At 44.6% G+C, this 16292-nt stretch overlaps 1 protein-coding gene across 1 annotated transcript; it reads left to right on the forward strand.

Moving 5' to 3' along the window:
- Positions 1-1208: 1208 nt before the first annotated feature.
- On the forward strand, positions 1209-15672 carry LOC146355544 (vomeronasal type-2 receptor 26-like). Its single transcript, XM_084829938.1, has 6 exons — positions 1209-1490; positions 3229-3919; positions 5407-5441; positions 9452-9679; positions 13755-13881; positions 14768-15672. Exons 1-6 carry the CDS (start codon positions 1209-1211, stop codon positions 15670-15672), a joined length of 2268 nt encoding a protein of 755 aa, XP_084686064.1.
- Positions 15673-16292: the final 620 nt, after the last annotated feature.

A 16292-nucleotide genomic window follows, 5' to 3' on the forward strand; every position in this document is an offset into this window, starting at 1 on the left:
CTAGTAGCCATTGACAGCCTGGTCCTCAATGAATTTGTTCAATCCCCTCTTAAAGACATACAAACTGGTGGCCATCACTACATCTTGTGGAAGCAAATTCCATAGTTTAGGTGCTGTGTGAAGAAGTCCTTTCTTTTATCTGCCCTGAATCTCCCATCAATCAGCTTCATGGGATGACCACAGGTTCTAGGATTATGACAGAGGGAGAAAAATGTCTCCCTAGCCCACTTTCTCCACAGCATGCATAATTTTGTGCCCCTCTATCTCGCCTTCCCTTACTCACCTCTTTTCTAAGTTAAACAGTCCCAGATGTTGTAACTTTTCCTCATAGGGGAATTACTCCATCCCCCTGGTCATTTTAGTTGCCCTTTCCTGCACTTCTTCCAACCCTACAATACTCTTTTTTAGGTGCAGTGACCAGAACAGTACACAGTATTCCAAGTATGGTCGCACATAGGCTTATATAATGGCAGCATGATATTGACAGTTTTATTTTCTATTCCTTTCCTAATTATGCCAAATTTGGAATTTATCTTTTTCACAGCAGCTGCACACTGGGTTGACATTTTCATTGTGCTGTTCACCACAACCCCAATATCTCTTTTTTGCTCCAAAGGTGTCAAACCTAAAGACTCATACAAGAAGTATGTATTTTCAGCTTTTCTTTTCTTTTTTTACAAAATTAAAGTGTGTGTTTTTCAGTGAGAGGTACTCGTTACAGATAGCCATAATGGCTAAAACTTTTATTAAGGTCAAAAAAGTACAACCTCTTTTATTCACTCCAGACAATATAGACCAACCGGTCTGCCCAAGACTAAATACTGGGATCAGTTATGGTGCTTTAGGTTCTAGAACTATGTTAGCATGGGGACCAAAATAAACATGACGTAAAATGTGTTTGATTTCATTAACTATCTGCATTAAAATACATATAAAAACATGCCAAGTGGATGCAATTTGGCACAGGACTCATGGCTGGGAGCATTTAACCCTTTCCTTCCCTGGCATGGTCTCAACAAAAAACACACCCTTAACCTGCTATTTGCACTGGAAACAAAATTCCCAAAGCATCAATTCAATGGGACTGTCATTCTAAGAACAGAACCCAGGGATTTCTATTTTAATACAGAATGCAGAAATTGAAAATAGTTTAATTGAATAAAGGATGAAAATCTGATGACATCTATCTTTGCTGCAGTATGTCAACTATGAAATACTGGTACATCCTGCCCTTCTTGTTTGCCATTCATGAGATCAACCAGAATCCGAGGCTCTTGCCCAATACCACCCTGGGCTACAACATCTATGAAAACTATTTCAGTGGAAGAATGACTTACGAGGCCATGATAGACCTGCTGTCTATTGGGCAGCAGCATGTTCCAAACTACAGCTGTGGAAGACAGAATAACCTGTTGGCCGTTCTTCAAGGGGCCGACTCTGACCTCTGCAACCAGATTTCAACCATGCTGGACATCTACAAAATCCCACAGGTATGAATGGGAGTGAGGGATGCAGGCTGAGTGAGTCTACTTCCACTTTGCCACCTCTCCAGAGACGTCCAGGAGATGGCACTGGGCTGGGCATCACCAAGTAAGGCTGGAAACAGGCAGTAGTAGTCAAAAGACCTGAACATGGTTTGAGACAGGTTTTATTTGCCCTGTTGTGCAGACCACCACACTGTCATCTCTGCACAGGGGATTTTTGTGATTTTTGAAACAATACAAAGGGTGCACTGAGTTTTCATTTTTGGATATTGCATTGAATCTACACTAAGGATACTTCCAGATGGAGGGCTTGTAGACAGCCCCGGGTTTGTACTTGGATGGGAGACCGCCTGGGAATCAGGCTTCCTGCCTTGAGCAGGAGGTTGGACTTGATGGTCTTGTAGGCCCCTTCCAACCCTATGATTCTATGATATGATTACCTGATTCTGCTCAGATCAATTCAGGGGATGCCAGCTTCAACTTTGGTGCCAAACCTGAGCCAAAATTCAGAAACCCATGCCTCCCTTTTACTATCATGGGAAATTAAAACATGAGTAGTTTTTTTTCTCTTTGTCAGAATTGGGTGATACCTTCAGGCACAGTAGCCACTTATGAGAGGTCTCCCTAAGTATAAAACCTGCATAGTTTCAGAAAAGTAGGTGCAGCAGTTCATATGGAAGGGGAGTCCACAAACCTTTGGGAGGGAAAGTGATATGCTTCTCCCTCCCTCACCCCCAGTTCTTTGTCCTATTTGTATAAAAACAGCACACATCATAGATGTGTCCATGAGCAGGAAACCTGCTGAGTTTCAGGAGGATAGGTTGAGGAGGTAGGAAGTTATCATGGTAGAGATCTACATTAAGGCTTTCTTTATAGTGAAGTTTTGTGGCTATGGAAGAATGGCCATCTCATGGTCCCATCTTTGCCCTCCCCCAAAGCACCATGACTGGACCCCCCACTAAAATGTGCCCTAGGATTAGAAGTTGAATCTGTTCATCACTGAACTGCACTTGCTCCCTCCACCTGCTCATCAGTGTTTTAGAGAAACAAAACCAAAATACACTATTTGGAGAGGAAACAGAATGTCTGTATCTCTGAGCACAAATTGGTAACAAAGCCTTGTTATGGCATAGGTTCAGTACTGATGGCTTGGGAGGGAAGCCTGCTACACCTCAGGAAGTACCAAAAATGGTCCAAAGGGGCCCAGTTCTACTTGAGCTTTGGGCTTTGTCTGAATCTGGTGCATATCCCTACTGCACAGTATGCAGAATGTATAGCACAGCACCTTTGTAGGGTGTCAGTGGGCTGCAAACATTATTGTAAGCATGAGTATGTCAATTTGAAATCTTAAATTAGCATACCTCGTATGAGTTATATCTGAAAGTATTTTATTTCTTTGATTTGGAAGTTCGAACTGGTGTGCTTAAACCAAATATCCAATATGGAATCCCAGACAAAAATGGGTGAATGGGATGGGGGTACTGTGGGGTGGAAAGGAAGGAGGAAAAAGAAGTCTTAGTGAAGAACCACTAAGTGGGCTAAAAGTTATAATGCAGGCCAAAAAGTGGCTCCCAAGCTGAGAGAAATAAACATTCAAAGCAATTTTAAATATAGAAAGGTCTATTATTTTATAGTAGCTAAGTGGCAGTCAACATCTGAGTTAGCAATGATTTTAAGTTAATAGACATCTGAGTTTTGTCCTTAAAAGCAAAGCAAAACACCAATGTCTTTCTCTCTTTACTAGGTTAGTTATGGTTTTGTTAGTCAAGTTCCTAAGGAGAGACAAAAGTTCCCTTTTTTCTACCGGATGGTCCCTAAACCAGAACCACCTTACTTAGGGATTGTCAAATTGCTCCTGCATTTCAGATGGACTTGGATTGGTCTCATTGCTCCAGAAAATGACAGTGGGGAAAGGTTCATGAGCACCTTCACACCTTTGGTCATAAAGAACAGTATTTGCATTGCCTTCTCAGAAAGCATCCCAGTGCTGAATTGGGAAAGATTAGCAATGAACATGATTTTAAAATTGATGGACACTCAAGTCAATGTAATTGTTTCCCCAGTGGACTCTCAGATCATGTATGCACTAGCAGCAATAATGCGATCAGTTGAGAAGATTAAACATTCAACTGTGGGGAAAGTTTGGATTGCAACAGCTCTACAGGACATCAGTGTGAGAATGTTATACACAGCGTTTGATCTTGAGCACACACATGTTTTTTTCTCTTTTTTAATCAAGGCACACAAAATGACACAATATGACAATTTTAAAGCTGTATTTTTTGCTAGCTATCAGTGTGGGAAGACAGCATTTCATTGCTTCTGTTCACGGCATCGCTTGGCATTGAAAGTCTGGAAAAGATGTACAGAAAAAGAGAACTGGGAGAACCTGCCCCAGGATATGATTGAAAGAATCCTGTCTCAAGACTCCTACAGTATTTACAGTTCCATCCAGGCTGTGGCACGGACCTTACATGCTGCATACTCATCCCGACCGAATCGGATGGGGAGGATGGGTGGAGACAGGCTGGTACTTCAAAGGGTTGAGGCATGGCAGGTATTCCTTTTCGTTCACAGATAATTATTTATGTAATTTTTGTTTGATAAGCAGCTCACTGGTTTTCCTCAGGGGGTGTCTCCACCACCGATTTACTCCGAGCCGGCTGCGTGTTGAGGTCATTAGAGATACATGACATTGTGACCATCCAGCACCCCCCACCCCCGGAGCTTATCACCGAAAAAACAGATTTCCTGAGACTGCTTAAAGTCTGATTTTTTTCCCCTTAAGTCAGGTTCTCCCTGGTATAATTCTCGCATGCCCCAACCCCTGTATTTTGCTCAGGTACGCTAGCCCTGCCCAGGGGTGTGCCTTTCACCATGACCCCAGTCAAGGGGTGTTTCCTGTGTGTTTCCCATCCCTGCACCATCCCAATTAGTGCCTACTCTGAAGTAACTCCCATTGTGCTCAATGAGGCTTGTCCCCTGAATGCCCACACCAGAATTTGCAGAGATCCCGCTCAGTTGAAATGGCACAGTTTAAAGCCCAATTTACTAAGCACTGTAAATCTCAAGGCTCTGATTCTTGGTTGTTTGGTTTATTGCCTTAGGAAGCAACTACTCCGACCCTTCATTATAGAGATCGTGCACAGCATCGGGTTACAATGGGGGCTGGTTTCCCATCTTTATGTTTACTGCTCTCTTTCCCACAACAAACCCATTAATGTCTCCTCAGTAGTAACTCCCATTGTGCTCAATGAGGCTTGCCCTCTGAATGCCCACATCAGAATTTACAGAGATCCCTCCAAGTTGAATGCAGAGTTTAAAGCGCTGATTCCCTGAAGCCTGTAAAGCGCTTTACCGAACCTACGATTCTCCGTGGCTGGATTTATTGCCTTAGGAAGTAACTACTTCATACCTTCATTATAGAGATCCTGTGTGTTCAAATGGGGGCTGGTTTCCCTCTTTGTGTTCTCCCCTCCCCTTTCCCAGCACAAGCATATGTGTGTCTACTGGGGAGTAACTCCCATTGTGATCAATGAGGCTTGCTCCTGAAGTGCAGGTGCATCTGGAGTTTCAGGGGAAAGGAGAAAGGGGAGGGGGGAAGCCTCTCTCATTGGTTGAGCAGCTCTGCCAGTCAGATGACGTTCACTCCAATGCCCACCCCCACCAGGTAGTATATTCTATGAAACAATTTTTACTGGTGTGGAGCGCTTATTCGTGGAGCCCTGCATGGACCAAAGTGCAGCAAAGCTGATTCCTTTAAAAAAAAATCTGGTACTTCTCCATTCACTTCTCCTGCCGTTGTTGTGGAGACACGGTCCCAGTTTCAGTGAACAGAGATTCTGGTGGACTGGAGGCACCACACGCTAGCCTGGGATCCACATTTTTCTTCCTCACTCATCCCACTGTTTTATGAACCCAGGTCTCATTGTTTCCACCACGCCCACAGGGTTGCTGGTAGGGATTTTTTATCAGATCAGTTTGAAGTTTTGCACAATTGTACACCTCAGCGGGTAGATCATAGATACCAAGTTTCACATTATTATTTCCACAGGTGTCATCTTTATCAGCAGTAGAATTCTCACGCTTATGATTGTTGTTGTTGTTCAGTCGTTCAGTCGTGTCCGACTCTTCGTGACCCCATGGACCATAGCACGCCAGGCCTTCCTGTCCTGCGCTCTCTCCCGGAGCGTGCTCAAGTTCATATTCATTGCATCCGTGATGCTATCTAGCCATCTCATCCTCTGCCGTCCCCTTCTCCTTTTGCCTTCAGTCTTTCCCAGCATCAGGGTCTTTTCCAGGGAGTTTTCTCTTCGCATTAGGTGGCCAAAATATTGGAGCTTCAGCTTCATTATCTGTCCTTCCAATGAGCACTCAGGGTTGATTTCCTTTAGGATGGACTGATTTGACCTCCTTGCAGTCCAGGGGACTCGTAAGAGTCTTCTCCAGCACCACAGTTCAAAAGAATCGATTCTTCGGCGCTCAGCCTTCCTTATAGTCCAGCTCTCACAGCCATACATTACTACTGGGAAAACCATAGCTTTGATTAGACGGACCTTTGTCGGCAAGGTGATGTCTCTGCTTCTTACTATGCTGTCTAGGTTGGCCATAGCTTTCCTCCCAAGGAGCAAGCGTCTTTTAATTTCATGGCTACAGTCACCGTCTGCGGTGATCTTGGAGCCCAAGAAAGTAAAATCTGTCACTGCTTCCATTTCTTCCCCTTCTATATGCCAGGAAGTGATGGGGCCAGATGACATGATCTTCGTTTTTTTAATGTTGAGTTTCAGACCAGCTTTTGCACTCTCCTCTTTCACCCTCAACAAGAGGCTCTTGAGATCCTCTTCGCTTTCTGCCATTAGGGTGGTATCGTCTGCATATCGGAGGTTGTTGATAATTCTCCCGGCAATCTTAATTCCGACCTCTGATTCATCCAACCCAGCATTTCTCATGATGTACTCTGCATATAAGTTAAATAAGCAGGGTGACAATATGCAGCCTTGTCGTACTCCTTTCCCAATTTTGAACCACTCGGTTGTTCCATGTCTGGTTCTTACTGTTGCTTCTTGACCCTCGTACAGGTTTCTCAGGAGACAGGTAAGGTGGTCTGGTACTCCCATCACTTTCAGAATTTGCCAGAGTTTGTTGTGATCCACACAATCAAAGGCTTTAGCGTAGTCAATGAAGCAGAAATAGACGTTTTTCTGGAATTCTCTTGCTTTCTCCATGATGCAGCGAATGTTGGCGATTTGATCTCTAGTTCCTCTGCCTCTTCGAAACCCAGCTTGTACTTCCGGTAGTTCTCGGTTCGCATACTGCTGAAGCCTAGCTTGTAGGATTTTGAGCATCACCTTGCTGGCATGTGAAATGAGCGCAATTGTGCGGTAGTTTGAACACTCTTTGGCGTTGCCCTTCTTTGGAATTGGAATGTAAACTGACCTTTTCCAGTCTTGTGGCCACTGTTGAGTGTTCCAGATTTGTTGGCATATTGAATGCAGCACTTTAACAGCATCATCTTTTAGGATTTTAAATAGCTCGGCTGGAATACTGTCATCTCCGCTAGCTTTGTTGTTACTAATGCTTCCTAAGGCCCACTTGACTTCACTCTCGAGGATGTCCGGCTCAAGTTCAGTGACCGCACTCTCATGGCTATCAGGGACATTCAGATCTTTCCTGTATAGTTCTTCTGTGTATTCTTGCCACCTCTTCTTAATCTCATCTGCTTCTGTTAGGTCCCTGCCTTCTTTGTCCTTTATCATGCCCGTCTTTGCACAAAACGTTCCCTTGAGATCTCCAATTTTCTTGAAGAGATCTCTAGTCTTTCCCATTCTGTTGTTTTCCTCGATTTCTTTGCATTGTTCATTTAAGAAGGCCTTCTTGTCTCTCCTTGCTATTCTCTGGAACTCTGCATTCAGTTGGGTATATCTTCCCCTTTCTCCCTTGCTTTTCGCTTCCCTTCTTTCGTGAGCTACTTGTAAAGCCTCATCAGACAGCCACTTGGCTTTCTTGCATTTCTTTTTCTTTGGGACGGATTTCGTTGCTGCCTCCTGAACCATGTTACGGACCTCCGTCCATAGTTCCTCAGGCACTCTGTCTATCAGGTCTAATCCCTGAAATCTATTCCTCACCTCCACTGTATATTCATCAGGAATATGATTTAGGTCATACCTGAAAGGTTTAGTGGTTTTCCCTACGTTCTTCAATTTAAGCCGAAATTTTGCAAGAAGCAGCTCATGATCTGAGCCACAGTCAGCTCCAGGTCTTGTTTTTACTGACTGTATGGAGCTTCTCCATCTTTGGCTGCAAAGGACATAATCAATCTGATTTCGATATTGACCATCTGGTGACGTCCATGTGTAGAGTCGCCTCTTGTGCTGTTGGAAAAGAGTGTTTGCTATGATCAGCATGTTCTCTTGGCAAAACTCTATTAGCTTTTGTCCTGCTTCATTTTGTATACCAAGGCCATGCTTGCCTGTTATCCCAGTGATTTCTTGACTTCCTACTTTAGCATTCCAATCCCCTATGATGAAGAGGACATCTTTTTTTGGTGTTAGTTCTAGAAGGTGTTGTAGGTCTTCATAGAACCGATCAACCTCAGCTTCTTCAGCCTCAGTGGTTGGGGCATAGACTTGAATTACTGTGATGTTGAATGGTTTGCCTTGGATTCGTACTGAGATCATTCTATCATTTTTAAGATGGTACCCCAGTACTGCTTTTCCCACCCTTTTGTTGACTATGAGTGCTACTCCATTTCTTCTAAGGGATTCTTGCCCACAATAGTAGATATGATGGTCACCTGAATTAAATTCGCCCATGCCTGTCCATTTGAGTTCGCTGATTCCCAAGATGTCGATGTTCAATCTTGCCATCTCATGTTTGACCACCTCCAGCTTACCTTGATTCATTGATCTGACATTCCAGGTTCCTAAACAATATTGTTCTTTACAGCATCGGATTTTCTTTTCACCGCCAGACACATCCACAGCTGAGTGTCCTTTCGGGTTTGGCCCAGCCGCTTCACTCTTTCTGGCGCTACTTGGAAATACCCTCTGCTCTTCCCCAGTAGCATATTGGACACCTTCCGACCTGAGGGGCTCATCTTCCAGCGTCATATCTTTTAGCCTTGTGATACGTTCCATGGGGTTTTCTTGGCAAGAATACTGGAGTGGGTTGCCATTTCCTTCTCCAGTGGACCACATTTTGTCAGAACTCTCTGCCATGACCTGTCCGTCTTGGGTGGCCCTGCACGGCATAGCTTATGGCTTCCCTGAGTTACGCAAGCCCCTTCGCCACAACAAGGCAGTGATCCATGAAGGGGCATGCTTATGATGGTGGAGGCTTTTTCTTTTCTTCCTTTTTTTCTTTTTTTGTGTGACTCACCTTAACTAAAGGGGGCACTCGTGTGCCCCTTTAATATAGACAGACAGACAGACAGACAGACACCCCTATGTTCCATACCAGCAACCCTGTGGGGTGGTAGAAACTATGGGACATGGGTTCATAATGCAGTGGGATGGGTGTGGGAGAAAAATGTTGACCCCCCAAACTAGTGCCTCCAACCCACCAGGCTCCTTGTTCCCTGAAAAAGGGTGGGGTGAAAACCAGTGAGCAACTTGTAAAACAATAAAATAAATAGTATTTATTTAGCAAGGAAGGGGAAAAGAGCAGATCGGGGGAAGCAAAAGAATTTCCTGGCCAGATCTACACCTTGTGTCCTATCGCTACAATCTCATCATGTTAACACTATAACCTTCTTGCGCATGTATGCCTTGCAGCATCCACAATGACATCTGTGGTGGTATTTTGGATCATAATATGGAATAAAAGGCAGGAAATAATGCTAGAAAAGCAGTATAAGGGATGTGTAATGTTGCCCAACAGTTCTCAGTGCACTGCAACGCCAATAAAAAGCACTAGTGTAGTTCTAGCCCCAGCTTCCTAAATCTGTGTGTTTTTCTATGTCATTCTAGCTTCACTCTTCCCTCAGAAACTTCCAGCTTTACAATACTTCCATGGATGGAGCTTTTTTGGATGAGAACGGGGATCTGGCAGCCAACTTTTATATCATGAAGTGGGTAGAGTTTCCCAACAAGTCCATTGCTAGAGTGGAGACTGGGAGTTTAGAAAGAGAGACCTCCTCAGAGATAAAGTTCACCATTGATCAGAATGCCATTGTGTGGCCCAGGTGGTTTAAAAAGGTGAGAAAAGCCACTTGTTTCTTTTGAAGCCCCTTAATATCTCTTCCCAGGCAATCCTGGACATGTCTACTCTGAAGCATGCCCCATTGAGTTCAATGGGGTTTAGCCATTGAGTTCAATGGGACTTACTCCCACGTAAGTGGGCATAGGTTACAACCTTAAGCGCTGTTGATTTGTTAGGTATGGTGCAAAATTCTTAAAGAATGTGATTCCTATCCCAGAAATCTATAGTGAAATAATACAGTGAATATGAATACAAAAGGGTTTGCATGGTTTTAAGGAACCCTCAATGAAGTTGAGCACACTCCAGGAGAGAGCAGAGGACAGGAAGGCCTGGTGTGCTATGGTCCATGGGGTCACGAAGAGTCGGACATGACTTAACGACTGAACAACAACAAGGAACCCACAAAAGCCTGCTCTGAAGTTTGCTAGGCCAGGGTCCCTAAGCTTTCCGGGCGACAGGGAACATTTGGATTTTTGTGGGCATGTTGTGTGTGCTGCCACAAAATATCTGCCATGAGAGGGATGTAACGGTTCACACCATGGCTCTTGTGGTGGCCATGACCCTTCCCAAAACACCCATTTCACAAAAGGCAAGCTGATGGTGCTAAAATACAACAAACGTACCCAAGAATCTGAACACTTAGCAAAGGTAGAGTCTTAGCCCCAAAACACACACCACTCCTATTAATGAACCAACATTAATAGGAGGATCATCCCCAAGTCAATTTACCCCAAGCACACATGCTAACCCCCCCCACACACATGGAAAGCACAGAAAAACTACCCACCCCACACCGCAAGCACAAAAGGACCACACATGAAACACCCATCCCAACACAGAAAACACAGCTGCACACACATAAATTCCTGTCCTACTTTCTCCCACAATTGGCTGCTACCCAATTCAACCTCCACCATCACACCATCTACCCCAACCTCCCGATTGCCCCACATCCCTATAATCACTCCACCACTCCCCCCAACCCCTCCGTGATTGTGCATTGTCCCCATCAAGGGGGAGGCATCTTACTTTCTTTTAGCTCATCAGTCAGCTTAGGCACAACCCAGCTTCAACCCAAGCCCAGGCCTCCAGCTACCATCTTCGTTTCCTGAGAATGCCTCTGGGTCCACACTGGGCTCAGAGGAATTCTGGGCAAAAGAAGTTGGTGGCTGGAAGGCTGGTGTGTAGCTTAGCTGCATGCCCTGGCAAGGGGCTTGAGCAGTGGCTGCTGCGGAACTCCAGATATTCTTGGATGACACGAATTAACAAGATCCATTTGAATCTGGTTTGGGCACCAAAACAGCCATGACCATGTTGGGAGAAACACCATGGGAGTGCAAGTCTGCTAATTCTCCTGGACCTCTCAACAGCTTTTGATATTGTAGACTAGGGCTGTGCACAGACCATTTGCTTCGCTTCAGATTGGCTTGGACCAACATGGACCAACTTGGCTACCAGTGCTGCTAGTTCCAGCAGCACCTTGCCCACCTCTGCCCCTGCCAAGACCCTGAAGATGCCTCATATTGGGCTGGCTGGCTTTGCCACAGAGTGGAGTATTATTTAAATAGTAGCTGTAGTGCTTTGCGAACTCTATTCTGAAATGTGGATGTGTGTAGTGCTTTGCCTGCCACACACAGAGACACACAAGAGCAAAAAAAAGCAAATACAGAACTACCTACAAGCAAAGAAAAGGATTTTGAATTTGTTTTGTTTTAGGGAAAAGATATAGAGTTCAAAAATGGGAAGGGGGGGAATTGAGAGGGGGGGGAGTTAGAGAGCTTTGGCTATTGGGCGGTATAGAAATGAAATAAATTAATAAATTAAAAATTAAAATGTTAGGAACAAAGAAAGGAAGGAAAGTATATATTAAAAGATCTAGCAAAAAAGACAGGGAAAACTACAAAGAAAGATTTGAACTGAGAACGGTGGGGGTGGGGACAGAGCCAAAGAACGAGGCAAGGCAAGGAAATTAAAACTGCTTCTTAAATTTTTCTTGGTTCTTTTTTTAAAAAAAGGATAAAGAAATAACTAGTAAGAATGGTTGAATAATTCGGAAGGGGGTGTAGCCAAAGAACAAGGCAAGGAAAGGAAGAAACTAATGTTTTTTGTTTTAAAATAAATTATCTAGAAAAGAAAGAAAGGGAATAGTTGAACTGAAAAGGGCTGGGTGGGAAAGAATAAGAACAAAGCTGCAGTACAACACACACACACCACAGATCTAGCTTTCTCTAACTGTAACCACCAGCTCTCTCACACACAATGACACAAATGCAGGCTGATCTCCAATATATCCAGTATTTCTCACCACCACCACCACCACTGCTGGGTTACATTCAGCCTTAATTTGGCAACTAGAGTTGCCATTCACCAAAGCTCACTCACTCCTCCTCCTCTCCCCCTCCATGATCTTTCTCAAGTTGATACATTTTGGAGACAGGTTGTTTGAGCTTCAGAAGGCATCAGAATAGCTCCAAATCTTTCAGAAGGCGTCAGAATAGCTCCGAATCTCTGAGGTGGACCAAGGCGCTTTGGCGGTGACCTGCTTCACTTTGGAGTGCCTCGGTGCTGGTCTGATTTGCTTCGGATCGCACTGAGGCACCCCGAAGTGCCTCGATTCACTTCAGGTTTTGGATTCAGCGCTGAAGCGATGCACAGCCCTATTTGACTTCTGTATTCTAGCAATGCTCTGGGGCATTATGGGGAATTAACAGTGTGGCTAGCCCAATGTTGCTTCAAGCTTGGCCACTACAGGCAGAGGCCCCTTGACACAGGAGAGGGGCCACCCTAGGAGACTTTGCCCAGGGTTCCCCCAAACCCAAAGCCAGCCCTGAGTCTGGACGAGGGAGTTCTGAGCACTGAATCTAACCTAGTAGGGATCTAAGGATTGAGCAACAAAATCATAGTTCTCTTTGGTGACAAGCCAAAGGCAGGGTTAGGCTGGGAAAGTGCAGAGACTCAGGGAACAAGCCTACAACAGGTGTTGCCCCAGGAATTTCCTATATGAAAATATAGGATTAAGAAACTTCAGCAAAACTGCAGTCAGCTCCACACGAGTGCCAAAGTGAATGTGGGACCCAGGCGTTCTGAAACATAACTAGTCTTAGTTCCTCATGAGCTTTGTGTTTTCTACTGGAACATAAGAAGCTGCCTTATTAGAGCTCAGATTATTTGTCCATTTCCTACAGGGATGGAGAACCTCAGACCTGGGGGCAAAATCTGGCCTGCATAGGGTCCTAATGATGCCCTCTGGGTTTCTCCAGATTGCCATGCATATTTTCCCCAACCACCTATAACTTGGTATTTCCCCAGTTTTTGTGCAGCTTTATCCCCATTCTAAAAGGTTAAAAAGCCTCTCCAAAGGCTGAGTTACTGTGGCAATAAGATCTTTAAGCAAAAATAGGGTGGTATTTTGGCCCTTCCCATTTTGCCTTTGGCCACACCCACCTCTGGAATGCAGTCCGTGAGAGCTTCTCCAAGATGGAATTCAACTGTCAGACTGAAAGAAGTTCAACACCCCCGATCTAGTCCATTGTTGTCTAGTCTGCCTGGCAATGACTCTCTGGGATCTCAGGTGAAGACCTTTCAGATCACCTCTGCCACCTGAAGATGATCCAGTGTGTACTGACCAGCAGTATTCTTTGGGGCAAAAGGACTTTCCATGCCTCAGTTCAGTGACAATGTTTAAATACACTTCCTCAAAATGTACTTTCAATAAACTTTGAAAGATACTTTGAAAGTGTATTATTAAGTAAGTGGGCTTAACTGGTATACCAGAATGATGGCATATGTCAACCCTTTGCTCCTAAGGAAGACTTCTGCCTCAAACACACTGGGAATAAATTGTTACTCTCAAGCACTAGCTTGACAACTGCCTCTCCCCTTGCCCCATCGTCACAAATACAGCTCTCGAAAAGGGGTCACAGGGTGATAAAATCAGCTGTGGGACTAATTAAGGCTTCCCCGTTACACCCATTCCAACTGTATAAATAACTTCCACTGATTAAGTTATGAAATGAAATGAAACCTCCCAACTAACACATCTTCCTTGATGCATCTTCTCTTTATGGTTAGACCATGCCTTCTTCTAGATGTACTAAAAGCTGTCTGCCTGGATTTTCCAAAGTGATTAAGGAAGGAGAGCCTGTCTGTTGCTATGCATGTGCCCCATGTACAGAAGGGACAATCACCACTCAGGAAGGTAGGAGACTCCAGAGCAAGAAGCTGCCCTTGAGGAACAGGGGAAACACCCACTGACACAAGTTCTGGGAAGGTGGGGGGCAGGGGCAGGCTGGATCCTTCCTGGTTTTGTGTATAGTTAATTATTAGTGTATTCATTAATGCATCTTCAGTCACCCATCTACTGTCTGTTCTATACATGCATGGGAAAGACCCGTATTTAAAGACAGTGTCATGTGCAGTTTGGCCTCAACTGGATGAGGTGGTCAGGGTTCATGTACAATTACTACTCCTGGCAAGGAATTTGAACTCGGTGATGCATGAGGTACTTTTAAACTAGCCAGTGTGGTGAAGTGGCTACAGTGTGGGGCTTTAACTGGGGAGACTGGATCCTCTTCAACTATGAAGCAAACTCCTTGGGTGCCCTTGGACTAGACACTCAGGTCTCTCAACCTAACAAACCACACAGTTCTCAAGGTAATAGGGTAAATCTTCATTCGTAATGCCCAGGGCCCTTCGGAGGGATAGCAGGGTACAAATATAAAAGAAGAAGATAATTAATATTATGAATTGATAAGAAGAAACAAAAACCCCTCCCACAAAGTGGCATACTGCCACTGATACTGAAGGATGTATATAGCCAACAGGATTACAACCCATGGATGGACTTCCTCTTGATGCTTTTCTCTAATCTTTTTGTAAGCTAGAGGCCATCACCACATATTATGGCATGGGATTTTAAAATGTGGTCTCTTCCCATCCCCACTATACAGTGTGAGTTCATGATTTCTCCTCCATCCCTGCCTTTATCTTGCCTTTCTGGCATATACATTCTCACCCCCCAAACATAGAACAGGGGCTATGACTGATGTGAGGCAGATCACAACTGCTGCTCTTGCTCTTTTCAGATGCAGGCCATTGCAACAAGTGTCCAGATGATCAGCATCCAAACAAAGACCAAGATCAGTGTGTTCCTAAGCTTATGAATTTCCTGAACTTCAAAGAAACTTTGGGGATCGTCCTAGCTCTTTTTTCCCTTATCTTGTCCCTAACCACTGGTGTACTTTTAGGAATCTTCATTAAACACCGAGAAACTCCATTAGTCAAAGCCAACAACCGTGACCTCACCTACATGCTCCTCATATCCCTCCTGCTTTCCTTCTTGTCCTCCTTTCTTTTCATTGGTAGGCCCCAGAAGGTGACCTGCCTTCTCAGACAAACTGCCTTCAGCATCATCTTCTCACTCGCCGTCTCTTCTTTGTTGGCAAAAACTGTCGTGGTGGTGGTGGCATTTATGGCCACAAAGCCAGGGAACAAGATGAGGAAATGGCTGGGGAAGAGTTTGGAAAACTCCATTGTAATTTCTTGCTCCAGTGTTCAAGTGGGCATCTGCATTTTCTGGCTGGGAATCTTTCCCCCGTTCCCAGACTCTGACATGCATTCCCAGCCTGGGCAGATCATCCTGCAATGTAATGAAGGGTCTGCCGTCATGTTTTATACTGCCCTTGGCTACATGGGCTTGCTGGCTGCCATCTGTTTCACAGTGGCTTTCCTAGCCAGGAAGCTGCCTGGGGCATTCAATGAAGCCAAGCTGATCACCTTCAGTATGTTGGTCTTTTGCAGTGTGTGGATGTCCTTTGTGCCAGCCTACCTGAGCACCAAGGGGAAATACATGGTAGCTGTGCAGGTCTTCTCCATCTTGGCTTCCAGTTTGGGTTTACTGGGTTGCATTTTCATCCCCAAATGTTACATTATCATATTAAGGCCAGATCTGAATAAAAAAGATCATCTTAAACTTAAAGATGGCATCTGATTTTTAGTACAGCATGGTGGTAATTAAAAAAATGGGAGTTAACATCATTTCTGAGTTATTCTACCCAGTCTACCTTTTCTCCATGTACATCACAAAAGAAACTAGTCTTAAACAATGAAACGGGGGCAGGGGGTCAGCTCATTCATCACTTTATCAGAACCTGAATGCCAAGCAGAATCCCAAGTAGTAATACTGGGTCTAAAAGATAAAATTCAGTTCAAATCCCACTGTGGCACCCCAGAATGTGGCTTGCTTTGGCTCAGATCCAAAGCCTCATTCTGCCTAAGAACATCCAAGGCTTTGTATGGAATGACAAAGGTTCCGAAGCATTTCTTTTTGCTTTCTGCTTAACTGATGCCTATACCCCTCCCCAAAGCAATGAGAATGGGAGTAAAAAGGAAAACCATTGAAAAGTTATTCCCAGGTTAGAAACTAGAGATCTCCATTGCAAACTTCCACTCCCTCCTCTTTGTCCCTCCACTCCTTTTGTGGAGACCTCAGTGTCTATCAGAGTCTGAGGCAGATTTGATTTGGGACGCTGCTTTGCCTCGGGAGGGACCGAATCTCTCTGAAGCAGCCTGATTTCACTTGGGATTAATCCAAACCAAATGTACTCCCTT

The sequence above is a fragment of the Heloderma suspectum genome, chromosome 2 (genome assembly GCF_057233095.1).
Source record: "Heloderma suspectum isolate Gila_16-S chromosome 2, 16-S_ref, whole genome shotgun sequence".
Taxonomy (NCBI): domain Eukaryota; kingdom Metazoa; phylum Chordata; class Lepidosauria; order Squamata; family Helodermatidae; genus Heloderma; species Heloderma suspectum.

Bases quoted from the DNA above. Each gene is read 5' to 3' on its own strand.
- LOC146355544 (XM_084829938.1), top strand. From the start codon at position 1,209: ATGAAATACTGGTACATCCTGCCCTTCTTGTTTGCCATTCATGAGATC. The intron at 1,491-3,228 runs GTATGAATGGGA...TCTCTTTACTAG, and splicing joins ACATCTACAAAATCCCACAG to GTTAGTTATGGTTTTGTTAG. The intron at 5,442-9,451 runs GTAGGGATTTTT...ATGTCATTCTAG, and splicing joins CCACGCCCACAGGGTTGCTG to CTTCACTCTTCCCTCAGAAA.